Source organism: Cygnus atratus, chromosome Z (genome assembly GCF_013377495.2).
Source record: "Cygnus atratus isolate AKBS03 ecotype Queensland, Australia chromosome Z, CAtr_DNAZoo_HiC_assembly, whole genome shotgun sequence".
Taxonomy (NCBI): domain Eukaryota; kingdom Metazoa; phylum Chordata; class Aves; order Anseriformes; family Anatidae; genus Cygnus; species Cygnus atratus.
In genome coordinates, this window is record NC_066396.1 from 50,124,134 (window position 1) to 50,150,432 (window position 26,299).

Genomic DNA, 26,299 nt, shown 5'->3' on the forward strand with positions numbered 1-26,299 from the left:
TTGCGGCGGGGCCGGCCCTACCTGCACCGCTCCCCCTGACCGGGCTCCGCGGGCCTCCCTGCGGCCTCCCCCCTTCCCCTCCCCCGCCGCCCCCTCCGCCCGGCCCCCGCCGCAGCCCCACGTGTGGGGCGGCCCCGCTCCCCGCGCCCCGCTCTCCTCCGCCCGGCCCGGCTCGGCTCGGCCCGGCCCGGCCCGGGCCCCTCCGCACCCCGGCGGCCGGGAGGCGCCGTCCCGCCCCTGTCCCCGTCCCTGCCGTGGGGACCCCCGGCACGCCGCCGCGCACCTTTCCCCGGGCTGCGCTCGGCGTTAATTAGTAGTGGTGACGGTATCGGTGTGTGGGGGAGTTCAGCCCGGTCCCGTTGGATTTCCCCTCTCGGAGGGGAGCGGTGGAAGGAAATCCCAACCGGCTCGGCTTTTTCTTTTTTTTTTTTTTAAACTTTTTATTCCCCCACCCCCCACCCCCCCCAACCTCCATTCCCGCCCCCCCCCGGGAGAGAGAGGAGGGGGGAATGCAACGTGGACCCCGCTGCCGGTATCACCGCGTCCCGCTGAAGGCGGCAGGGCAGCCTGGGGAGGAGGAGGAGGAGGAGGAGGAGGAGGAGGAGGAGGAAGGGGGGGGGGGGGGGGGGGGGAGGAGGAGGTGGGGGAGGTGGAGGAGGAGGAGGAGGAGAGAAGGAGAGAAGGAGCCGCAGCGGCTGAAGCCTCCCCGCGACGAGAAGCGGTGCCCGCTGCGGGACCGGCGCGCCTCTCCCCTGTCTCTCGCCGCTCTTCCTCCGGGGCAGCATCCGCAGCATGGGCCGGCGGCGGTGGCTGTGCGTGCAGCCCTGCTTCCTATGGCTCGGCTGCCTGGCCCTCTGCGCGCAGGGAGCCGCCGGGCAACAAAAGCCGCCGCCGCGGGTCCGCCCTGCGGGAGGAGCGGGCGGCAGCTTCCCCGCCGCCGCGCACCGGGAGGAAGGGGCCGGCAGCGCCGGACGGGTCCGCCGGCGAGGACAGCAGGACGTGCTCCGCGGGTAGGCACGGCTGGGCTCGGCTCGGCACGGCTTGGCTCTGCGCGGCACGGCTCGGGATGGAGTCGCTGCCCCGCGCAGCCCCGCGCCTGTCCCCGGTAGCGGGAGCCCCGCGCTCCGCTCGTGCTGCGGGTTGCAGCAGCGGGGCGGCTCGCCCGTGGCTTTGTTTTGTGCTGAGCGGTTTTCTATCCGAGAAACTGTACAAAAAGACTTTTTTTTTTTCTTTCTTTTTCTTGGCGTTTTGGGGGAGTTCTTGTTAGCTTGGTTTAGTCCATAAATCTTTACGAGCACTCATCCCCCTTGTCCTGTGTCAAACGCAGCACAAAGCCAACTTTTATAGGCGGACTTGTGACACCGCGCGTGAGCGCGGAGCCAAGCTCATCCCCGGCGTCTCCTCCGTGGTTCCCCCAGGGATGAATGTGGCCTGCTCTTGCCTTATCCTGCCTCTCCTTTTCACACTAACCAGTCACACTGACCATTTCACTAATGTGAAATAAAATAGCTTGGAACTCCTTGTTGCAGAGGGAAGATGTATTCATTTCAGGGAGGATTTTTTTTTCTTTTAGACATCTTCTCCACATTTTTTTTTATGTGTTTTGTGGTTATATTTGTGTTGGTAGATTTACATTTCTTCCCCTCTGATAACATAAAACTTTGGGTTCTGCTTGCACAGATTTATATTTTTATATATGCCTGTATTTGTCTGTGTTGCAGGCCAAATGTGTGTGGCTCTAGATTCCATTCGTACTGTTGCCCTGGATGGAAAACGCTCCCTGGAGGAAATCAGTGTATTGTTCGTAAGTGTCTGACTTTAAGTTTCTACTGCCCTAAGGGTAATAAGAAGAATAAGTGTTCTTCTGTGAGTTACTGATCCATTTAGTATGTGAAAAGAGAATTCTTACAGTAATTAATTTGGCCAGTTCTGTCTTTTGCCTTATGTGTGACTTTTTTTCCTTAAAGAAAAAGAAAAAAATAATAAAAAAAAATAATTATGGATTTACAGGTCTGTATTTCCTGTAATTGAAAGATTGGTGAATTGTTGTGTTTTCTTTGGTGTTGTTGTCAGAGGCACGTTTCCACCAATTTTATTTTATTTTTAAAACAACAAGACAGTGAAGGGAAAATAATAATAATAAAAAATCTTCCAGAAATCAAATAATCCACCGTAATAACAGGAAAAAAAAAAAAGCTGAAAAGGTCTTGATGTAAAGCAAATGAGATCTGAAGTTTTCTGGAACTTTTGTGGTAGGCTTGGAATTACAGTCCAATGGAAAACTTTCTTACCTCTGGAGTGCTTATTCTCCTGCCTGTCATTTTTAGTTGTATTTTTGTAGGTATAAAGCATGTAGACTGTGATTATTGCTGGGTCATAATAGACATTGTGCTGACAGATGTGGCTGTTGACATGGCTTGGCAAAAAAAGAAAAAAAAAGAAAAAAAAAAGAAAATCTGCAGAATACTCTGTGTAGGAAATGTCTACCTAGAAAGGAAATACAGTATTAAGTTTCTATCTTTTAGATAAAACTGATATTAGACACTTGTTTGTTTTTTTTTTTTTAATGAGGGGCTGTTCCCATTGATCCTAGGCAGTTGTCATCCCTTTTCCTAATAAGTATGCTCAGCTTCAGAACTCAGGTTAAAGAATGTGCTACCCTTTGCATAAGCAATGCAAGTCTTTGTAATATTCAGTCTAATGAACTGCAGACATCGAGGACTAAACTGGAGAAGGAGAGGGAGGTAAACCAACACCTGTGAAACTTAAAGGTGACTTTTGGGCTGCTGCCTGATGACACAGGACTTGTTCACATCTGTTCATTTTGCATGAGTAAATTGGCCTTGCTAATGTTTCTTATAAGTCTGCCATGGATTGCTGATTTACATCTCAGGTTGACCATAGCATTTCCAAGCAAAGATTAGCTGCATCATTCAGAGCAAGGAAGATGATGGTGGCAATACCACTGTTGAGTAAAAGGAGCTTCTCAGAACATTCAGTCCACATTTATCATCTCTTATCAAGTCTCAGTATTTACTTACTTAAATGTGAAACTGAGTTTTTAAAGTGGATTTAGGCTGCCCAATACACTATTGACCTGCAATAGCTTTTTCAAAGTCAGCTGGGTATCCATCTCAGTTGCAGTCAGGGAGAGACAGTGATTTAGCTGCTTTCAGGAATCTTAATAACTTACTCTTATATTGCGATTCTCAGTGACTCTTAAAGACCTCAGTCTCAGGTGTTTTCATATAATAACCACTGACTTACAACAATTTCTATGCACAAAAGACACCTTTAGCTCATGTTTAACTTACTGGAGTTTAATTGCAGCTCTCTAACATGTTTGAAGGGTGAATGATTTTGCCAGACCAGCTGTCGGACTGGCAGTAACGCTTTCCAAGTTGTATTTTTAGTGAAAGTTTAAGAGCACAGATTTTTACACTTACATGTTTGCTGAGACAGTGGATCCTCTAACTAGATCTGTTTAGCTAGAGAAAGCCTTCTGCACAGGATGATGGAGGGGACAGTAAACTTCTTACTGGAGATGAGCTGATTAAAACCACCAGCTACAACATACACTAATTATAAAGTATTGTTTCACAAAGTGAGAGCTGTGGACTAGTGGTAGGTCAACAGGAAACTATTCTGACTTTATTGTGTTTTCAGTTGATAATATGATAGCAATTATTTGTGGTTGGTGAAATATTATGATTAAATGTGATCTTTTATCTAAAGAAAAAAAAAGGTCTGGTTGGTTTAGCTTTCTCTTTAAATAAACTGTACAGATTAAAGCATGTTTGGAATATGCTTTCAGCTATAGGGCTTTAAGCTGATAAAAATTGTTCCTCTAACAGATAATAAACTAAGAAAGTGGTTTAATGTAGATGTGAGGAGATTGGGCTATCTTGTGTAAAGATGGACTGAATAACACTATTCTCTGTGTCTGTCAAGTGCTTTAATTCAGATTTCTCTTTCTCACTTCCAACTCTCCTAATAGAAAAAGCATTTCATATCACTCAGTGGTATGCCTCTAATTCCAACTATCAAAGCCTCATAAACTCTCACATCTGCTGCCTTCACAGCTAGGGCATAGTGGTAGAAAAGGTGTTGATGATCCATATGATGTTGATGATCCACATTGCATCTTTTTGATGCCCAGAAGAACAATGTCAAACGACCACTAATGTGACTCTGTCTACTCCTCTGGGAAACAAAATGTGGCATTTAACCAATTATGTCAAGGAGGACTGAGGTGTACAAAGTCTTGTCTGGTTTGAACATGAACATCAGTACTGAGCTTTGTATTTGGTGGAGAAAGGGTAATAGCATGTACATTTTGAAGGGAGCATATTTGAACACCTTTAATGGGGCAAGAAAAGAGATTGTTTCATTATAAGAGATATTTTTCATCTATGTATGTTTTCCTAAATTGGAAGTAGAGCACAAGTGTTCTGCGAAAAGTCTTATTTCTCCTTTCTTTTTTTTTATATGTATGGGCAGGTATAGGGTTTTTTGTTGTTGTTGTTTTTGGTTTTTTATGTGTATGAATGGGTTTTGTCCCATTATCTGGCAGATATCCTTGCCAGATTATCTGCATGAGGAATGTGTGCCTCTTGTAGTCCTTCAGTGGAGATGTGCTTCCTCATTATCTGATTCTCTCAAAAAGCCTACAAATAGTTACAAAGGAACTGTGGTACCTGCTTTTTTATTTTATATATACATATATATATATTTGTTTACAAGCTGTGTCTTACAAGATGAACGCTTCTGAGGTCCTTTTGTTCTATACTTGCTCTTAATGTCTCAGGCTCTGTTATGGTTCATTTACTGATCCAACACATTATTTAGATGAATTCATTTGGATCTCAGAATCAGAACGACAGAATCATCTAGGTTGGAAGAAACCTCAAAGATCGTCTAGCCCAACCTCTGACCTAACACTAACAAGTCCTCCGCTAAACCATATCACTAAGCTCTACATCCAAATACCTTTTAAAGACCTGCAGGGATGGTGACACAACCACTTCCCTGGGCAGCCTATTCCAATGCCTAACAACCCTTTCAGTAAAGAAGTTCTTCCTAATATCCAACCTAACCCTCCCTGGCACAACTTTAGCCCATTCCCCCTCATCCTATCACCAGGCACATGGGAGAATAGACCAACCCTCACCTTGCTACAGCCTCCTTTAAGGTACCTGTAGAGAGCTATAAGGTCGCCCCTGAGCCTCCTCTTCTCCAGGCTGAACAATCCCAGCACCCTCAGCCGCTCCTCGTAAGACTTGTTCTCCAGACCCCTCACCAGCTTTGTTGCCCTTCTCTGGACTCGCTCGAGCACCTCCATGTCCTTCTTGTAGCGAGGGGCCCAAAACTTGTAGAGAACTGGCCCCAGTACTAAGCCCTGGGGGACTCCACTAGTGACCGGCCTCCAACTGGATTTAACTCCATTAACCATGACTCTTTAGGTCCAGCTACCCAGCCAGTTTCTAACCCAACAAAGCGTATTCCAGTCCAAGCCAAGAGCAGCCATTTTCCTGAGGAGAATGCTGTGGGAAACGGTGTCAAAAGCCTTACTGAAGTCAAGGTAGGCCGCATCCACAGCCTTTCCCTCATCCACCAAGCGTGTCACTTTGTCATAGAAGGAGATCAGGTTTGTAAGGCAGGACCTGCCTTTCATAAACCCATGCTGACTGGGCCTGATCGCCTGCTTGCCCTGCAAGTGCTGCGTGATGACACTCAAGGTAATCTGCTCCATGAGCTTCTGGGTTACTGAAGTCAAACTAACAGGCCTAGAGTTTCCCGGGTCTACCTTCCGGCCCTTCTTGTAGATGGGCATCACATTTGCTAGCTGCCAGTCGACTGGGACCTCCCCTGATATCCAGGACTGCTGATAAATGATGGAAAGTTTCTTGGCCAGTTCTTCCGCCAGTTCTCTCAGTACCCTCGTGTGGATCCCATCCGGCCCCATCGACTTGCGTACATCTAAGTGCTGTAGCAGGTCACCAACCACTTCCTCGTGGATTGTGAGGGCCACATCCTGCTCCCCGTCCCCTTCCACCAGCTCAAGGTATTGGGTATCTAGAGAACAACTGGTCTTGCCGCCAAAGACTGAGGCAAAGAAGGCATTAAGCACCTCAGCCTTTTCCTCATCTCTCGTCACTAAGTTTCCCCCCGCATCCAGTAAAGGATGGAGATTCTCCTTAGTCCTCCTTTTCGTGTTAATGTATTTATAAAAACATTTTCTGTTATCTCTAACAGCAGCAGCCAGACTGAGCTCCAGACGTGCTTTGGCCTTTCTCATTTTGTCCCTACACATCCTTACAACATCCTTATAATCCTTCTGAGTGGCCTGCCCTCTTTTCCAAAGATCATAAACCCTCTTTTTTTTCCTAAGCTCTAGCCACAACTCTCTGTTCAGCCAGGCTGGTCTTCTTCCACGCCGGCTCGTCTTTTGGCACGTGGGGACAGACCGCTCCTGAGCCATTAAGATTTCCTTCTTGAGGAGTGTCCAGCCTTCCTGGACCCCTCTGCCCTTCAGAAATGTCTCCCAAGGGACTCTGCCAACCAGTGTCCTGAACAGCTCAAAGTCTGCCCTCCGGAAGTCTAAGACAGCAGTTTTACTGGTCCCCCTCGTGACTTTGCCAAGAATAGAGGACTCTACCATTTCATGGTCACTCTGCCCAAGACAGCTCCCGACCACCACATCTCCCACCAGTCCTTCTCTGTTTGTGAACAGAAGGTCGAGCGGGGCACCTCCCCTGGTAGGCTCACTAACCAGGAAACTATCTTCCACGCTCTCCAGAAACCTCCTAGACTGCTTCCTGCGATCTGTATTGCTTTGCCAGGATAAGTCCCCCACAAGGACAAGAGCTGACGATTTTGCAACTTTTGCCAGCTGCCTGTAGAATTCCTCATCCGTCTTCTCATCCTGGTTTGGCAGTCTGTAACAGACCACCACCAGGATGCATGCCTTGTTGGCCTTCCCACCGATCCTAACCCATAGGGACTCAACCTTATCATTCCCAGATTCAGCCTTGAGTTCCACAACATCAAAACACTCTGAGCCACAGAGAGCCACACCACCACCCCTTCTGTGCTGTCTGTCTCTTCTGAAGAGCCTATAGCCAGTCATTGCAGCACTCCAGTCATGGGAGTAGTCCCACCACATTTCAGTGATGGCAACCAAGTCATAGCTAGCCTGCTGCACAATGGCTTTCAGCTCCTCCTGTTTGTTGCCCATGCTGCGTGCATTAGTGTAGATGCACTTCAGCTGGGCCATTGCCTGCTCCCCCAGACCTGACATTGTTCTCCCTGGCACACCTCTAACAAGCCTTATTCCCTCCCCACCCCCTTTCCTACCTAGTTTAAAGCCTTCTCAATGAGCCCTGCCAGCTCCTGCGCTAGTGTCTGTTTTCCCCTTTGAGACAGGTGGGACCCATCTGCAGTTAGTGGGCCGGGTGCCAAGTAAAGCACCCCATGGTCAAAAAAAACAAAATTTCTGCATTGGCACCAGCCTCTGAGCCACCTGTTTATCAGGTGGGCTTTCCGAGTCCTCTCTATACCCCTCCCTGCCACTGTAGGGATGGAGGAAAGCACGACCTGTACTCCCGCTCCATCTACTAATTGTCCCTGTCCCCTAAAGTCCCATTTGATAGCCTTCAGGCTTCTCTCTTCAATATCATCTTTGCCAGCCTGGACTATCAAAAGAGGATAGTAGTCAGAGATGCGAACCAGGTTAGGAAGCTTTCTGGCGATATCCCTGACTCTGACCCCAGGGAGGCAGCAGACTTCCCTATGGGTAGGGTCAGGTCGACAAATAGAGCCCTCTGTCCCCCTGAGAAGGGAGTTGCCTACAACGATCACAATTTTTTTCTTAGTGGAGGCAGTCCTGAGGCATGGAGTTGACTTCCTCGCCTTTGGCATCTTCCTGGGTAGACTGTTCACCTCATCCTCGCCCACCGGTCTCTCAAGCTCCAATTTATTTTGGAGAATCTCATTTATAGCCTGGATTTAGACTTCAACTCTTCTCTGGTTCTGTGGTTTCTTTGCACAGTAGAGTTCCCTTGGCTGAAAGACGAGTATGGCACAACATGGGGCATCGTGAGGACAGTACAATGGCATGCACAACGTCCAAATGTAATGCAGTGTGGTGGGGCTTCCCTGAGATTTGTTTAAAGTTAGTTTCACAGTGAGAATGTGGGAATATTTGAGTACAGAAACGGTATTTAGGGTAACTCCACACAATCTGGAAAGCTTGGTATTCAAACGTTGGCTTTCCACAAAGCAGGTTTGAGTAAAGGATGGATAATCTTCCAAAAGACAGCCCCTAAAATGCTTCTAGGATAGTGACAGTAAGAGAGAAGCCATACCAACAGTTAGAATTCATGAGTTATATTGTTTATAATCATTCAAATCTTGGATGCTTGCTAAATTTTTTTACAGGCCTTGTGGTCTAGAATATATAATTTCAGTAATTTTACATTGCTTGTATAATGGGCTGACATTTCTAATTAGGGAAAGAGTTTATTATCTGTATTAAGTGGTCTGACCAGTGTTTGAATATGCCATCTTCAATTCTGTTTGTCTTCAAGTTTGTCAGGGATACCAATTATTCCCAAATTGTTTGCTTTATTTAACTTACATTTACTTTTGCATATATATTAGCTGTCCTAATGAATTGAGGATTTTTTTTTTTCGTTTTCTGTGTATTTTTTAAAGAGAAGACACTAACACACTTTGATTTTTTTTTCCTGTGACTTAAGACTAAGGTTACTGTTAATCACACTGTCTTTTAAATGTGTTCTTCCTCAGCAATCTGTAGAAATAGCTGTGGTGATGGATTTTGTTCCCGTCCTAACATGTGTACTTGTGCAAGTGGACAAATATCACCTACTTGTGGACCAAAATCTAGTAAGGACTTGCTCTATTTATTTTCCTTAGAGATTTCGTTTTAAGTAATTCTCCTTAATGTGTCAACTTAAAAATACCATGTAAAACCTTTAAGAATAACTTTTCATTACTGCATACATATGTATGTCTTGCACTTGAGTGTATCTCTAGTTTTATTGATAAAAATTGATACACATTTGCATATTTACTCTGTGTGACAAACTGAAAAAAATGACGTGTTTAAACGGATAAGCGTGTTTAAAAATAAATATGTGTAGCATTAATGTTTTCCATGAGTTTGTTTTTCTAAGAAATGAAGATTGCGTGGCCTTCAAGATAATTGGAAGTGCTACGTTGCTAAATATGATCATGGAGAACGTTTTTAACTGATGCTTTTAAAATAATAGTTTACCAATAGCTGCAAGTAACAGCTTTGGTTACAGGATACCTGAGCATACCTTTAAATACACAGCACATGCTGTATGAAGTTCACGTCTGCTTTCAGATGTCTTTGTTTTTATCCATCCACACTGTGGTATTTTCCTGTAACACTCGTGTCTGTGTGTCTGTCTGGGCCCTCTGCAGCGCAGCAGTGCAGCATCAGGTGCATGAACGGCGGTACCTGTGCTGACGACCGGTGCCAGTGCCAGAAGGGCTACATTGGGGCCTACTGCGGGCAGCGTAAGTAGCCATCGCTGTGTGTCCGGATTTAAGCCCACATTGGTCCCACAACTCAGCCCTCCCACTTTAGGCAGTCTAGGAAGATAGGAGAAAGCCCATATGCAGAAATACAGCAAAATGTCTAAGAGAAAAGTGTTATTCTGGGGGACAATGTGTAGCTGGAAGTCAGTTCATGCATGAAGTGCATTTGTAGTCTCTGAAATTCAGATTAGGGATTGAATTCACTGAATAGTTTTGGCTGGAAGAACCCTTTGGGAATGATGACAGTATACATCCCACTCACCTTTATTTTTTTTTTTTAAACCAGACGATCACTAATATTTCATTCTCTTTGAAGAAGTTTCTCAGAAGAGGAGCGTAGCTGCTGTTATAGCATGTTTTTCTGTTTGACTAAAGAAAAAGATTAAATATGGTTCAAGCTCTTGGATGTTTTTTCAATTTGGCAGACAAACTAGAAAGTCAATTATTTGCATAGCTCTACCTATCACAGAAGAGTGTTGACAAGCTATACAGATAGAGTAAACAATAAAAATGACTAAAGGCTGCAGAGGTGAAGAAGGACTCAAAGACCTAGTGTATTCTGAGGGCAGCTGACTAGCTATTAGCTGAGAAATTAATTGCTGAAGGTAGTCTGAAGAAACTAGAAACACATAAAAATCACCACGCAGAGAATGCTTAGACTGAGTAATGTGGAGGAACATCCTTTTATTTTAGTCTCTTCTGCAAATGCTGAAGCAGACTTGTTTTAGTTTTAATTTTGCCTGGGTAAAACTCTCTAAAATTCTAGGTAATAATAATTGTAGTCTACAGTGTGACCCTCATCACAGTTAAATTTACTTTTAAGAGTTGCTGGCCCCTTCCTGCACATTTTAGAGTATTGGGTTAAAGAATGACTGCTCTCAGACAAGGCATGATTCCAGTAAGAAAAGAAAAGGAAAGGGAAGGGAAGGGAAGGGAAGGCAAAAAAAAAGGGAAGGCAAAAAGGGAAGGGAAGGGAAGGGAAGGGAAGATGATTGGCTATTTAAGCAGTGTCTGTAAAGCAACCCAGAAAATCTGAATGAACTTTGGAAACTGATCTCAGTGAATATTTTTATGTTCACCATGGTGTTACAGTGCATTTTTCCAACACGAAAGATTTACTGACTCTAGATTCCCAAGGTTCTTTTGTACTGGATACTCAAATATGAAACAAACCCCATTATTAATCTGGGGAGACCTGTGTAGGAAGGCAGTGTAGAAATAGAAACTAGACTGGAATCCTTTGCTGTTCAGGTGACTTGAAGACATTGGGACTATCTTTCAGATTAAATGAGTTGATTTGGAGTGCATGCTAACTCTGAACATGGTTTATAACTCCTGGAAGCAATGAGCTTGATAACAGATGGAGTTGATTAAAACACTTTAATGGTATTTTTCAAACAAGCTGATGAACAGTCTTCTTTTCAAATTGAGAAGATTTCAGTGCTTTGGGAGGATTTGTTTCTTGATTCACACCATTGATAAATAGCATGAGTGGGTGCACAGAAGATCCACAAGTGTAAAAGTACCTTCTCCATCTATGTATTCTGTGGATTTATACCAAGAAAAAAGAATTTTGTTCCTTTGGTGGATCTTTCAGGAAACATAGTTTCTGAAGGTACTTAAAGATAAGTTAAACTGCTAATTCTTTTTCCTTGCTCCAAGTGACACGCTTGCTCTGCTAGCAGTATGAATTCTGAGCACTGAGTTACCTGTCTCCCTGACTCTCCAAGAAACCCCCCTTCCTGAGAGGTTTGTTGCTGTTGTGAGTGGATAGTACAACTTAATCTGTGCACAAATTAGTTGAGTTTGTATCTGATACCTTTGGTGATGGATGTGAGTTCTTACGATTAGTGACTAGTGCTGCACAACTGTTTAAAAATACACTGAAGTTAAGTGTCTGCTAAAAAGCTGTGCTGAATATGATTAATTAAACAGCTGTTTGCAATTAAGATGAAGCAGTTGTAAGTACTAATGGAATTTGACCTGAACAGTCATTATTGTTGGTGTTTGATCTTCAGGTCCACAGAGACTTAGAGTAGTTGAAGGGAAAAATAAGTTTTGAATAGCACATATGTGAATCTGAAATATCATTAGCGTAACTTTAAAAACATTTCTTTTTGTTGTTAATTAAAGCTGTCTGTGAAAAAGGCTGCCAGAATGGAGGACGGTGTATTGGACCTAATCGCTGTGCATGTGTCTATGGATTTACTGGCCCTCAGTGTGAAAGAGGTAAAAGAAATAAATAAGGAAGAAAATTATGGGTAGTTATATGCAACAATCTGCATGTACGTGTTTTATGCAGTGTACTTGCCAGCTGAACCAGTAAGCTTCCAGAAAGAGATTTATTATTTATACTTTTATAAAGTTTTCCTTTATGGTCCAGTAGCTACACTTCAGGTTGGAAAAGCTGTCACAGTTAGAAATTAGAATAATTTAGGGTGCTTATTTTGTTTGTATGATAGTTTAAAGATGAGTTATCTTTTGCTTTCTGATACATGAAATAACATTAGAGCAAATTGCTGCTTGTGTTAGAATCACATACAAGTAACTAAATGAAGGATTGCCTTTTTGTATAACAAATCTTTTATGGGAGGAATTTGAGAAATTACTTGTTCTGGTTAATTCTGTCATACAGGAAAAAGTAGGAGAAGGAGGAAAAAAAGAACCAGTTACCATAATACGTGAGATCAGTTCCTGAAACTATTCCTATCCATCAAAACAACTTAAACACATCTTAACTTAAAGTGCTTTCATGAATTGGGGGTCAAATCAGGATTTTCTTTTAAAATCTTTTAGAGAAATTCCTTAGCTGTCTGTAGAAGGTCATAGAGATGCTGATAAAGTCAGTTTTAATGATTCCGAAAAAAACATTTTTAGTGCTACACTATGTGATTACCACAAAAATAATTTAGGCACTATGTCCATATGTAGTCATTTAGAATAAACTTATCACTCTCAGAAATCTCTACTTTTTGCTTTGTAGTAAATGGGAACGTTGTTTGTATTTTGAAACCAAGACGACTGGAGAAATATTAATGTAGAACTGCTCAACATTAGATGTAACTGTAGAAGGTGCTCTGTGTGTATCAAACTGACAAGTGTAACCCCAATTACTGTCCAGCTAGGATGGGTTTTTAAAGAATGGATATAGTGAGAATTGCTTTTCAGAATGATAATAATAATCGTTGATCCTTTAAAATGAGGTTGTCAACAATAACCAAAACTGATGCTGAATAGCTTAGCAGAAATATAATTCTTTGTCTTTCTTGAAGTTGGTGTTATTGCAAATAGTTCTCATCAAAAAGGATACTGAAGAAACTGAACAACAGCGTGTGAAATCCTGAATGCATGTATGCATTCTTATCTTACTCCTTTAAAGTATTCAATGGGTTATTAACATTAAAAAGAAGGATGGAGTCATTTACATGGACAGAAAATATAAAGTTTAGGATTACTCGTGTAATGTCACATTCTTAATTCACATCAGCAGTGGGTAAGACACCCCCTAAGAGAGAAATAGACTTCTTAGAGTCACAGAAAAATATAAATGAGAAGGGACCTCCACCAGGCCATTTAGTCAGACCTTCCAGTCAGAAGGTCTGATCAGGTCAGCTTGTTCAGGTGTGTGTCCTGTCTGTAGAGTTTTGAACACCTTCAGTGACGAGATTCCACAACATCTCTGGACATCCTGTTCCATTATTTCTTCACCCTCATAGTGAAAACTTCTACATTAACATCTAATCAGAGTTTTGCATGTTCCAACTTGTGTTTGTTGCCTCTTGTCTGAGAGCTGCGAGCATCCAGGAAAAGTCTGGCTCCAGTTTCTCTGCATCCTGTGGTAAATAGTGATAAACCCTTGAAACCTTTTGTTCTTGATGCTGGATAAACATTGTTCCATCAATCTTCCTACACAGGGCAAGAGCTCCAGCTCCTTGACCAGTGCAGTGTCCTTCCCTTGTACTTCTTTCTCCATGTCCATTTCTCTCTTCTATTGAAGAGTCAAAAATGTACACAGTACTTTAATGCAGTTTTACAAGTGCCAAATGGAGGCAAAGGGGCTCTTTGCTGAATTGGATGCTATGGTCATACCGATACAGCCCATGGGGATGGCTTTCTTTGCTTCAGGGGTGGACCACTGATGCGTGTTAAGGTTTTTGTCCACTAGGACTCCCATAATCATTTTCTCAGAGCAGTTTTGTAGGCAGCTGGACTCCACCAGTATTGTTCCATCACTTTTGTCAATCCTAGATGTGAGACTTCTGCCTTTGTTGGACTTCTTGAGATAACTGCTAGCCCATTTTTCTCAAGCTGTCCTTGTCACTCTGGATAGCCACTCTGTTCTCCAGCATACTGACTGGTGCCCCCAGTTTGGCATCATCTGCAAACTTGCTGAAAGTGCACTCTTGTACCATAATCCAGGTTGTTAATGAGCACATTAAACTGTTACTTATCCCAGTACTGATCCCTAAGGGTCTGCACCTCTTTCCTAGACTCCAGCTGGACTTTGCACCACTTCTTACAACTCTTTAAGCCAGCAGTCCAGACAGTTTTCCACTCACTTTTATTCAGCCTGTATCTCACTAATGGCAATCTCTCTATGGGAGGCTCACTCAAAACCCTTGCTAAGTCAAGCAACATCCACAGCTCCCTTCATACCTTTGTACCAGTGACCTCAGGGTTGAAAGCAGTGACATCATTTGCCCTTGGTAAACCCGTGCTGTCTGCTCACAAACACCTTCTTGCCTTTGTGTGCTCAGAAATGGCTTCTGCCATGGAATTTTATGTGGCAAATTCAGCTCTGAGGTGCTCAAAGCTGCATGTAAATCGTGAAAATATCTGGTACCTTTTTCGGCATTTGTTGATGGGGGAAATGGAAATGATTTCCTTATAGAAGAAGGAAATAACTGAACCAAACCCTGAAAAAAAAACAAAAACACAAAAAAACAGGAATTTCTATTTGCTATTCCAAGTTTGTTTTGTATACCCACTAGATGTCACAAGCAACAGAGAAATGTAAAGGATGAATTTGTTTCTTTGTCTCTAATCGCTTATTACTTTCATTCTTAAAACCAGATTTACCGACTTTTCTGTACATAGCTGTTGGTTTAGTTTTTGCTGTTACATGTTATATCCAGCCCATTCTTTCTAGATGATTCTTGTGAACTAAGCTTAAGGACTTAATTCTTTTATATTTTGGTTAGCATGGAAAGTAAGAAACGTCAGTCTGTTAAGTACTTCGTTAATATTTAGAGCTGTTTTCAGGAATCTATCTTTGTAGAATGCACACCTGTCTTCAAGCAAAAAGGAAATACTACCTGTCCATCTAGGATGGATTTTCAAAGCAGCCTGAAGGGGCTGGACAATATGAGGTTGCTTAATATTTTAAGCCTTAGTTCAGATGGAGCATACATTTATACACATTCAACAGATAGATTTTAGCTCTGGTTGACTGTAATGTGATAGAATCGTAGTATTGCAAATTAATTTTTATTCTTTTTAGTATTGACTGCATTCATATATATTTGATTTTTTTGCCAGACAACTTGGTAAGCCTTCTTTTTGTGTCAGAAGCAATCGCCTGTGATTAAGATTTGCTTTTAGTTTAGAATTTGACCACTTTCAGGGCTGTGGAATCCTGTTAATAGACATGACAGAATCTAACTGTGATGATGGATCAGAGTTTTTATTAAGGATGGTTATACTTTAAATAGAAATATTCTTTTACTTCTTTAGAAGATTCTAGCACTTACGAGTATTGTAACTTTATTTTTTGCTGTGATGAAAACATTGCAGTCTTCTTTCTTAAAATTCATTGTGAAACTTTAAACTGCATAATTTAAGCCACATAAAGGAAGAAAACATCTATAATTTGGTGTCCCTATTTCTCATCTGTCTTTCAAAGTCTTAGATTCAATCTAGAGAAACGTAATGTGTATAATATCTTAAGTCATTTAAGCTATAAAATATGCTTTTTTTTTTTTTTTTGGAGGTTGGGTTTTTTTGGTTGTTTTCTGAAAGTAAGTAGTAGGCTAAAATTGCTTCTGCTATTGTCACAAAAATATAACATATATATAAAATAAATATAATTGCATTTATAATATACATTTATAATGTCCATTTTGTAGTGGTGGACAGGATTAAATAAATTTTCTCCTAGTCTTCAGTGTTGCAGGCTTTCAGCTTAGTCCTGATATCGGGGTAATAATTAGTATCAAATGAATAAAGAAGTGTGTATGAGTTCAATGAATTTCTGGCTTTGTGATACTTATGTAGCATCAGTTGCATAGTCCTAATTTGTGCTTGCTCTTCAGTAAAACATTGTGATATGATTTAGTAACCTACAGTGCAAGATGTGGTAGCAAACTTTTTATGTGTGGTTTAAACATAATAGATATACATACATACCAAAAAACATATCAAAATATTGAGAAAACTAGTTGTAGGCAAGGCAACATATGTACTATTGTGCTTGTCAGGTTAAGCAGAGTATGGTATGCCTGTAGGGAGGGATTAATTTCTCTAAAGTAAATAAGCAGCTTCTCCATTTTTCACAGCTACCGAAGTTTTTGTTGTTGTTGTGGAAGTGTCTTAGTGCACCGAATCTAACCCATCAAATTACATGTAAAGAACCTGCTGGCCATAATGAAAATATTGTTCACCCTTGTCTTACATTCTTTGCTCTGTAGTCAGTTCTGTTATTGGCTCCTTTATGGAGGCCACCTCCAGCTTGAACATTTGTAAACACATTGGGTGCTACTGAACTTTTAGCAGACAGAAATGTATAGTCTTTCCTTCTCATTTGTTCCATTATCTACCAGATTTTAGATTTAAATGGTGTAGAACATCTAGGAAGACACTACATTTTAGACTTTATGGACACAATGTGTGCATGCTGACTTTTGGAAATTTTTCTCGTACACTCTGTATATTTCCAAATATAAATGGCAAGACATAAATATTCAAAAACAGTTACTAATTTATTGTACTATTGTTCAGTGAAAGAAAGATGAAAAGTCTTTTATATAATAACTGTAAAAAGTTACTATATAGGTTATAGTTATTTATAACTATAAATAATTGTTAATTTTTTTGTTTTACATGAGCTGAAGTAAATGACAAAAATGTAAAAGATACCTTAAAATTTTATTCTGTTCAACAGTAATTTATAATTTACACTTTAAACCTAATAAGTTCATGCTTTCAAAAAGAATGCAGAAGGCAATGATTTCTTCATCTGTTTGTGGCAATAGGTGCCCCATAATACTTTACAGTATAAAAGGCCTCAGTAGTTTAATTTTAAACTGAGTTTAGCAACAGTTCATAACTCTTTAACTAAAATTTTATAGTTTAAGGTTATGTGTACTTCCCTTGCAAATCACATCAGAGTTATAAGGGATTTTGTTTTGTTGTTTTTTTTACATTGCTGTGTTTTAAATGCATAGTTTTTATTGTTCCGTAAATTAAGTTCTTTTAAAATAGGTATTTTCTGCCTAATATAGAACATATGTAGCTTTCCTTCAGATTGGCCTCCCAGACTCAGTTATATGATAAAACGTGACTGCTTGTTCAGCTATCTGGGCTCCTAGCAGACTAATTTCCGGGCTGGAGACAGGAGGCTGAACAGTAACTAATGACTGGCATGATTACAGTATTTAACTTGAGACTTGCTGCTGGGTTAACAAGAAAGCAGAACCTGTCTGGGAGCTTGTGCTTCACTCTTTCTGATATATACAATGACCTTTTATGTTTCCTGTCAAAGTCTGCTCTTATGGTCAGCTTCTCCTCTTTGATTTGTAAACATACAAGATTCAAGCATTTGATTTTGTCTGTTTTTTACAAAAGAAATAATAATAATAAAAAAGACATTAAGATTTAGCTGTCCTACCTTTTGAAAAATAATAAAGGAAAAAAGAAGAAAAAACAAATGATGCAGATTAAAAGGCCTCATCCTCAACTGGGTGCCTAAGAGAAGATTTTGTTCTAGCATGACCAGATCTTTTGATTTCTCAAAGTTGTATGTATGTATGAGCAAATAATATATTTTTTTTCCTTTTACAAAGCCTGTACATTTCTAAACTGTTGATTTGTAGAGGTATATAGCAGGATGGAAAAGCAGCAATATTTTCTTCCTTCTTTGTCATGAGTTAAAGTGAGGAGAGAAGCATCCTGTGACTGTTGTATATTTGCCTTCATCCCCTGTAGAAGGAGAAGAAAATAGTGCTTGATTATTCTGTGCCAAAGTGGTGGGGTAGGTGCCTTTCAAGGGGGTTGGATTGAGTAGGAACGCCTGCATGGGTTGGGAAGCACATAAGTTTGAAGATGGGAGAGGACTTCATATAAAGCTAACAGGTCTGAGCAGGTGAGAAAAGAGGAAAAACAAAAATGTAAGTCGAATACAGTATAAAAGCTTCAGAAAAGGGGGATTTTCTGAGTTGTTCTCAGAAAAATTGCTGGTAATGTACCTTATCCCAGTGTATTCGTTGCACCTAGTGTTCCCAGAGGTACGTGTAGTAACCTCCCCTGTACAGGCAGCAGCGTTGGTGCCAGCTCCACTGGCGGAGAGCCAGAGGAGGGATGGCAATGGAGCAAGAGAAGGGGATGAGGAGTGGGACATTGCAGGAGATGGTGAACCAGGCTCAAGGCAGGGGATGTCACTGCAACAGAAGTTTGTTTTCTGGGTTAGGAAAGCATACATCTCATATCGTATTTGAGAGCAGTTGTCTTCATGTGACCTCCCCTGATAGTAGAATGGTCAGTGTTGGTTGTGTATCTAAGGTCAAAGAAGAGAAAGCGGAAAAACAAATGGGCTTATTCAAGCCAGCAAGAGGATGAAGAAGTCAATTAACAGTGCAGAGCTAGGAGAGAGCTAGGGTGAAGGAAGAAGCATGTTCAGAGAAAGCATTAACAATATGTAGTAACTGGGGCAGAATAGGGGAGGACAAAGGATAAAAAGATCTTGCGTTGAGCTATTTTAAAGAAATTGATTGGCACATAACTGTTATAAAGATATTTTGGTGTAGTACCCCTGAAAAACATTGAGCCTATATAATAAACTGTCACAATTTTATAACAGACTCGATGCTTCTAGAATATTATTTTATTATACGGAAAGCATACAGTTCACATTTAGGCTGTAACACTGTGGAAGATCCTTGTGTGGGCGTGGGCTAGGATGAAGAGTCACTTAGTGACTGCAATTCAGATGGAAGCAAGGAGGAAAAGGAAATGAAATTTGTAACAAATTGCACTCTGCTGTGACAGGTATGCAAAAGTTCTTGTAACTTTACAGAACTCCTTGATATGTATTATCGATAACAGGGCCACGAGAAATGGAAGGAAGCATTGCAAGTTCAGTGAGGTACAGCAAGAACTTTTGGGGACATACTGAGATAGTGTTTATTTGGTTGTGTGCCTCAAAGCTCATAAACCCTTTTGTCACTCTGGCTATGGCAGGTTGTGTCCATGTTTTCCTGCCTGTCCGTCATGGAGCACAACTGTGCAAATGGTCCTAAACAGGCCTGTGCTTTTTCTCAAGTTGCTTGGTGTATTTCAGCTGTCCCCCAGTGATTGTAAACTTTGTTCAGGTGCATAACAGCAAATATGATTTTGTGATCAGTGAGCTGTTCCCTTTTAGTAGGAGCTGTGAGAACGTGATTTTTTAATTTTGCTGCTTTTTGTTTTATAGTGGTTACTGTTAGCCTAAACTGAAATAGATATTCATTATGTGAGGAAGGATGTGTGCAGGTAAGCGGGTGCCTGCTCTGAAGAGGTAACCAGACAAAGCACGCATTATTACCCTGCCCCTGAGAAGGGCTGTGGCACCATGAGACTACTGCTTGTTGAAGGCTGAGCAGGGCAGCTTCAGCAGGCTAGCAGTGAACCAAATATCCTGAGTTTTTTTTTTTAACTAGGGGTTTATCCTTCCCATTTTGTTGAGGTTAGCATAAGACTGCTGAATTTTTTATGCTCAAGGAGTGAGTGCAGCTGAAAATGTCGGACATTTTTGGAGAAGGCAAGAAGAAAGGAGGCAATAAAATTCAAAAAAAAATGATATATTTTACTAAACGCTGTCGTCAAATATCAACCATCATTCTTCTTTTCTTCTTGCCACAGGGCCACATGTCCTGTTTCTTTTTTTTTTTTTTTTTTTTTCAGTGCACAGTAAGTGGAATACTTACCTGCTGAACACTAATTTCATTCATTTCCATTTTAGCCATTGGGAAGTGCAACATGGGATGTTGAGATATTTTCTGCATGTTTGTAAAGGACTTGTGAACCTGCTAGTTATTTTCATTATTTGTTTGAGACTAGATATCTCAAACTCAATAAATCTACTATATACCTCAAATCTGAGGTTTATAATACTTACAGTTAAGTGCAGTCCTTGTTCACTCATGAACTCCTGTTCCGTCTGTGAGTACTGTCCTGAAAATATTTGCATACGTGAACAGTTTGATAAACTATGGTAATTCTGAACAGCAAATTTAGAAAGCTGCTTTCATGTTCTGTCTTAAATACAGATAGCTACTAGAATTACAGAAATGTCTAATCTCAGTCTCTGGCACTAGATTACCTGGTTTTAGCATCCACTGTAATCTCCAGCAACAAGATTTTCAGTTTTTCCTTCTCTCCTCTTTCACAAGCTGACAAATAACCAAACCACTAAGAACCGCACATATTGTGTACACAGAATGTGTGTGTTTGTTGTTAGCAGGTATCTCAAAATTTCTCTCTTCTAGCTGTGCAAAATATTAAAAAAAATTTTAAAAAGATACAGATAGTTCTGAACATATTGTTGGCAGTAATGATTAAGAAAGTAATGTAATCCCAGACAGTATCTTCCTCTTGCTTCCCTCTTTTACTTTTCTGGGGACTTCAGCATGTGATGGTTAGTATTCTTTTTCTCTCATGCCCACTTTTCCTCTGGCAGTACTGTGACATTCAGTCAGTTAGGTAAGTGTGGATGCAGCATACAATGTCACTTTAAACTGAAAAGCTACCGATGTGTAGCACACACATGTAAATTAATAATTCTCACAGTGAGTGTAGTACATGTTGTCTCTGAATACAAAAGACCAAAGCAGGTTATGCTGTTTTGGACAGAAAAGTAGCAAACACTTTGTAGCAGACACGGTGAGTCTGAACCTGCAGTTCACACATGCAGTGGAAGCGCAGTCATCTGGGTATGAGCTAAAATCCATGTCAGTGATCAGAGCCTCGGCATGCTAATAAACTGACCAAAGATGATCTCTGGTCTCAGGCATTCTTGTGGCCTGCTACTGCAAAAGAGATGAGGAAAAGATGGTAAATTTGAATACAAGCCTTGACGGGAAGCTAATAGTGGGGACTCTACCTTTTGAAAGGATATGGCATGAAGAGGGAATCATTTCCTTCTCTTGTTTTGTAGAGCTCTCAGGTCTTTAAAGAAGCAGACAGCCGTGAGCATCCTTAGTTCTGGATGACTTCTGAACACAAAAGTTTATCAGGAGCAGCTCCTGCCCACCTCCCATTTCCAAAAGCCCTAAGAATCTATGCTGAGCAGCATAGAATGGTTACAAGGTCTTTCAAAGCTGGGACTGGGAAACGGGGGATGAGGAGGACATGACAGGACCTGAAATTTGGATTACATAATGTCCACCAGCAGTAAGTACATCGAAAAAAATGAGACCAAGTCTTCTGATAGAGAAGCATCATTACTTTTTTTGGTAGCTGGTTTTGAAACACTTGATATCTTTAACAATTTTCAGCTAGTTCAGGCATATGACAGCTAAATATTGAAGTGATACAGGGCTGTTGCACTGTGTGTTATACATGAAAGCAAAACTGTGTGCCTTTAAACTGAGTCCACAGATGGAGGATGAAAATGTAAATTTGAGTGACCTCTTCCAAAGGACTTGAGAATTTTCACCATACTAAAATGGAGCTCACCTGCAACTCAGATTCATGGACAAAACTCTTCACTTTTAGTCAGTGTTTAAAGGGGCAGTACTGCAACTACACTGTGTCAAACTGTGAAATACAAGACAATAGAAGAACTAGCAGAGTTATCATACTCTATACTTAGGGCAAAAAGGTACATTTTCTTTAAATACATGTGTTGTTTGTTTTTTTTTTCACTGTATAGGTCCTGAACTAGGTTATGTTCAGCATCTAGAGGGTTTTTTTTTGTTTGTTTGTTTGTTTTCTGAAAAAGACAAGGATCTGGTAGTACAGAGCAACAATCTAAAAAAAACGGGTGGAGAATGTGTTGTTTAGGAGAGGGAAGATGCTGTCTTAGGAAATTCTGACTAATCTTGTCTCCTTTCCTCAGTGAAAATTTTACTCTTTTTAAGATACATTAGATATGACTTTTTAAAATTAGTTAGAGGGTAAGGCTACAAGAGCTGAGCAAAGCCATGATGGCTTTAAGTTTCAGAAGAAAAAAAAAAAGATACTGATTTCAGTAACCTAATTATTTAAAGTACCTCCAGAAGAGTATGGGTATATTTCCAGATTATCTCCAGAAAAATCTGGGTGAGTTAGAGGCTGCAGTTTACAGTTTTACAGTTTAGGTGAGCGTGGGTTGAGAGACATGGAAAATACATGTAAGATGTGGATATGAAAGGCATGGGTTGCAAGCAGAGTGTGGGAAAGGCGATCTGAAATGTTAGGGAGCTGCCGTTATGAGGAATATGAAGGGCTCCCAATAGATGAGATTTGAGCTCTTAAGCGGCTTTGTAAGGAAAGCTTTTCAAAAAAAAAAAAAAAAGATAATTTGCTTCACTGAAATAGTGTACTGAAGAGAAGCAAAATAAAATGAAAACACAGCACACAGTAAAACTGAGACCCGCGCCAACAGGGACTGTCTCTCACAAAGAAAGTGCAAAGTCCCCTGAAATACTCAAGTGAATAGGAAAACTTCTGTGGAACTCAGGAAGTACTAATGTTTATTATTGCTTATGTAGGCATTGTAGTCAGATTTTAAAATAGGAAGAAAGTGGAAATAATTTAACTTAAAGAATCCAGCTTGGAAGTACTGTAAAGGTTTTTTTTTTTGCCCCCCCCCCCCCCCCCTTTTTTTTTTTGAGATTGGAAATAGATTTACTGATAAACTTACAAATACTGTGTTAGAGGAGGATTGAGAGGAGGCTTTGGGAATTCAGGAGCATTGGATGTTGTTTATTTTCATAATGCTACAAATGTTTGAAATTGTGCTTGATTTCTGTACTGTTTACAGGTAGTTGTGTTGGGTGGGAACAGGGGGGGGCCGGAGAAGCACTTGGAAAACTCTACCCGTTGTAAGATCCTGCTGAGAGATATGGTCTGAAATGCTTCTTATGTTGTGTGGAGGTTTATATTACCGAGGAACATAAGATGAATGGAAAGAAGCTCTTGAAAGTGGACTGTGCAGGAAACCGCAGAATGCAGGAGAGCTGCCATGCAGGATCAGGGCAGAGGGGCAGCCTAGCCAGCATCCCCTCCCTGTCTGTAGCCACTTGAACAGGAAAAGTGTGTGGCTACTTTTCCCAGGGTCAGGCAGCGCTGTGGTTTAGGATTTTTCTGAGCAAGTGGCATTGTAATCATTTTTAACACCTTGCCCTGCATTTTTCTGCTGTGCATGTGTCCAGCGTTGTTTGTCCCCTTCCTCACTCTCTAGAATCAGTCACAGACTCCCCGTTTCCTGCTTCTCGCTACTCACCTCTTGTTTCACTCTACAGTCTCCTGAAGAGCCTTTGGTTGGGGTCCTCTGGGAGTCCTGGTGGGTGGTATCTGCTCCCATCTGATAGGCATGCTGACTCTTTAAATAACTCCACTAGGTATATAGGCCTTGAGTTTTCGTGTACAAAAGCCGCATTGATTCTTCCACAATGCTGCATTTATCAGTATTCCTGCCATCAGTTAAGGTCTAGGTGTTGAAAAAGGAGGCATATGGTATGCTTCTTGACTCTTGTTTTTTGAAATTCAGATTGGTGTGGGAATGAAAGCTACAGAAATTCTGCAATTTATTTCTTTTTTATGTGAAGATGCATGAATTTCTGTAAACTTGGTAATAAAGTCATGCTTTTGGCTCTGTGGGGCCTATGTCTTTTGACTGTCTGACTTAATCTGCTTCATTGGGTTATGTTAGTCCTCTGGTTTGTAAATTGCAGACATGGAGTCTTTGCGTAGAAATAAATAATCTTCTTGGAAATGTTCCACCTCTTCTTCTGTATGATATATAATTTTTATTATTAGTATCAAGTTTTATAAAGAAGTCTTTAAATGGAAAGCTTTAACTGTCCTTTGAGTATAGTATGGAAACTGTTTTTTTTAGTGTTTTTCAGAGTTTTCATGTGAAGACTCTCAGCTCTTTATCGGGTGAATTAAAAAGCAGATTTGCCTCCTATGCTTAGACATTGATCTTCTTGCTGAGAGCATCCACAAAAAGCAGTCAGTGCAAATACTGGATCTGAACAGAGGCCACCACTCCGAAGATCCAGTGCCATGGGTGGTGTCCTCAGGATGCAGAAATGACTAAAGTAAGTCCGATGGCACCTGTGCTGCATGGACCAGCTGGGAGCTCAGCCCGCTCCCAGTCTCCTGCTTGCCCCCCGTGCTGGGAGAGGGAGAGAACAGGAAGGGCGAAAGCTGAAAACTCCAGGGCTGAAATAAGGACAGCTCTAGGGCTGAAACAATGAGGCACGTGCAAGCAAAGCAAAACGAAAACGAAGAATTGGTTCACTGCTTCCTGTTGGCAGGCAGGTGTTTGGCCATCTCCTGGAAAGCAAGGTTCATCATGTGTAACAGTTACATGGGAAGACCAATGCCATGAGTCCAAATGTACTCTTCTTCTTTCCCCAAACTTTACTGTTGAGCATATCATACAGTGCAGGACATCCCTCTTGTCCTTGGGATCAGCTGTCCTGTCTGTGTCCACTCCCAGCTTCTCATGCACCCTGAGCCAGATGATAGAGAGGGAAAAAAACAAAGAATGGAAGTTGCAATGCTGTGTAAGTACTGCTTGACCATAGCCAAAACACTAGTATGTTACCAACACTGTTTAAGACACAAATCCAAAATACAGCACTGTATTGGCTGCAGTGAGGAGAATGAACTCCATGCAGCTACCAAAAAGTTCCTCAGAAAATACAGGTTTATAGTGGACATTTTAAGAAAAGAAAGGAATAGAGAGGTATTTCTCCAGATTCATCTTTAATTGAAATTCACATTAATTTTGGAAATTAAAATGTAATTAAAAAAGAATAATTGCTGCAGCAAATTGAAAACAAATTGTAATGCCATCAGTACAGGATGGGTCTAACTGAAGTTTTACATGACAGTTCCATATCATTCCAACCATGTTAAGCATTGGTATTGTGAGTTGTTTGTCCTGCATTCAGTTTCAGATTGTGTCATAACTACTAATGCAATGGTGTTGTGTGCATGATTTGACATACATTTATATGTAAAATGAGTCATTGAAGAGGTGGGGGGTAAGCTTTGTTATTTCAGTTATAATCACATGATAGCTCCTAGGTAATCAGTTATCTGAAGAAAACAGGTTTCAACTGTGAGGAAAAACTATTGTTCTTACTCTAGTGAAATGCTGGCATTTTGTTCAGTTTTACAAATTTTCAAGGCTATGTGATGTGGAGATGTGCCTGTTATCTTTAAATAACTTGCAGAGTCCCCAGAACCCCAGCTGAGTTTTGCTGTAGCCAGGACATTCTCACACTCTAAATGACCTGGTGAACATTTATTTTGGCATTGCTCAATTTATGTAATTAAATAGTTGACTGCTCTGTGACTGCTCTGCTACACTATTAATGTGTTTTTTCTATGGCTGAAGTATCATAGGCTGCCTTCTCATTCTTTCACTACACCAACATGAGGTGATGCTCTTTGCCCTGAGTGAATGTTTGTCATCATTTTTATGTGTGGCCATAAAGCTAGTGTGGCCTTGTGTCAATATAGGAAATGCATGGGTAGTTCAATAGAGTTGTTTTAGTAGAAACGTGTTATTTTCTTTAGAGTAAAACCCAAGTTTTTGATGTGCTGTTTGTATACATACATCAAGGATGCTTTGACACGGCTTATGTATGTTTTTTTTTTGTTGTTCAAAAATATTTGAGTCATCTAACCTTTGAAACAGGAATAATAGCATATAACCAATTAATAACATAGAAATAACAAATCACTTTGTATATGTATACTGATGTTAAAGTTCCTTAAAAGGATTTTGTCAGTAAATCATATAGTCATAGAAATCATCATTATTTGAAAATGTCAAAGAAAAATTAATGTCGTGTTCACTGTTTGAGAAAGAATATGACCAAAACAAACAAACAAAATGTTGTACAAAGCATGTTATTGACAACCATTTTATCAAAATGATGAAAATGAATGTTTGACAAGAAAGAAAGTTGCCATGAGTCCTTTGGGAGGATGTTCTTTTCTTTCTTTCTTAGGTAGCTTAATGCTCAGGCTGGTTTACTCTGCAGTTCTTCAAGAAGAGCCAGTGCAGGTGTAGTGGTCTGGATTTTCTGGGTGTTTTGAATGCGAGGAGGTAGGGTATTATTTGCTCTAGCTTCTTATTTAAGGACTTAAAATTTTGGAAACGATAGATAGCTGTATATTTCATATGTATCCTTTGATACAGTGGAAAGCAAAGTGCTTGCAGAGATCTAAGGTAGCTTAATTTATTAGTATTAGCAAATTTGTTACATTTGATTTAATTGCATTTGATATTTAG

The 26,299-nt window shown here is 40.9% G+C and overlaps 1 protein-coding gene across 2 annotated transcripts in view; it reads left to right on the forward strand.

Moving 5' to 3' along the window:
• The first annotated feature begins 658 nt into the window (after positions 1-658).
• Positions 659-26,299, forward strand: part of FBN2 (fibrillin 2) — a 182,202-nt gene continuing 156,561 nt past the window's right edge. For both annotated transcript variants that reach the window (XM_035569387.2, XM_050716237.1), the window contains exons 1-5: positions 659-1,010; positions 1,722-1,804; positions 8,809-8,907; positions 9,472-9,567; positions 11,722-11,817. In XM_035569387.2, the coding sequence (XP_035425280.1) occupies positions 793-1,010; positions 1,722-1,804; positions 8,809-8,907; positions 9,472-9,567; positions 11,722-11,817 (592 nt within the window). In that variant the 5' untranslated portion in view covers positions 659-792. The remainder of the gene's footprint in view (positions 1,011-1,721; positions 1,805-8,808; positions 8,908-9,471; positions 9,568-11,721; positions 11,818-26,299) is intronic.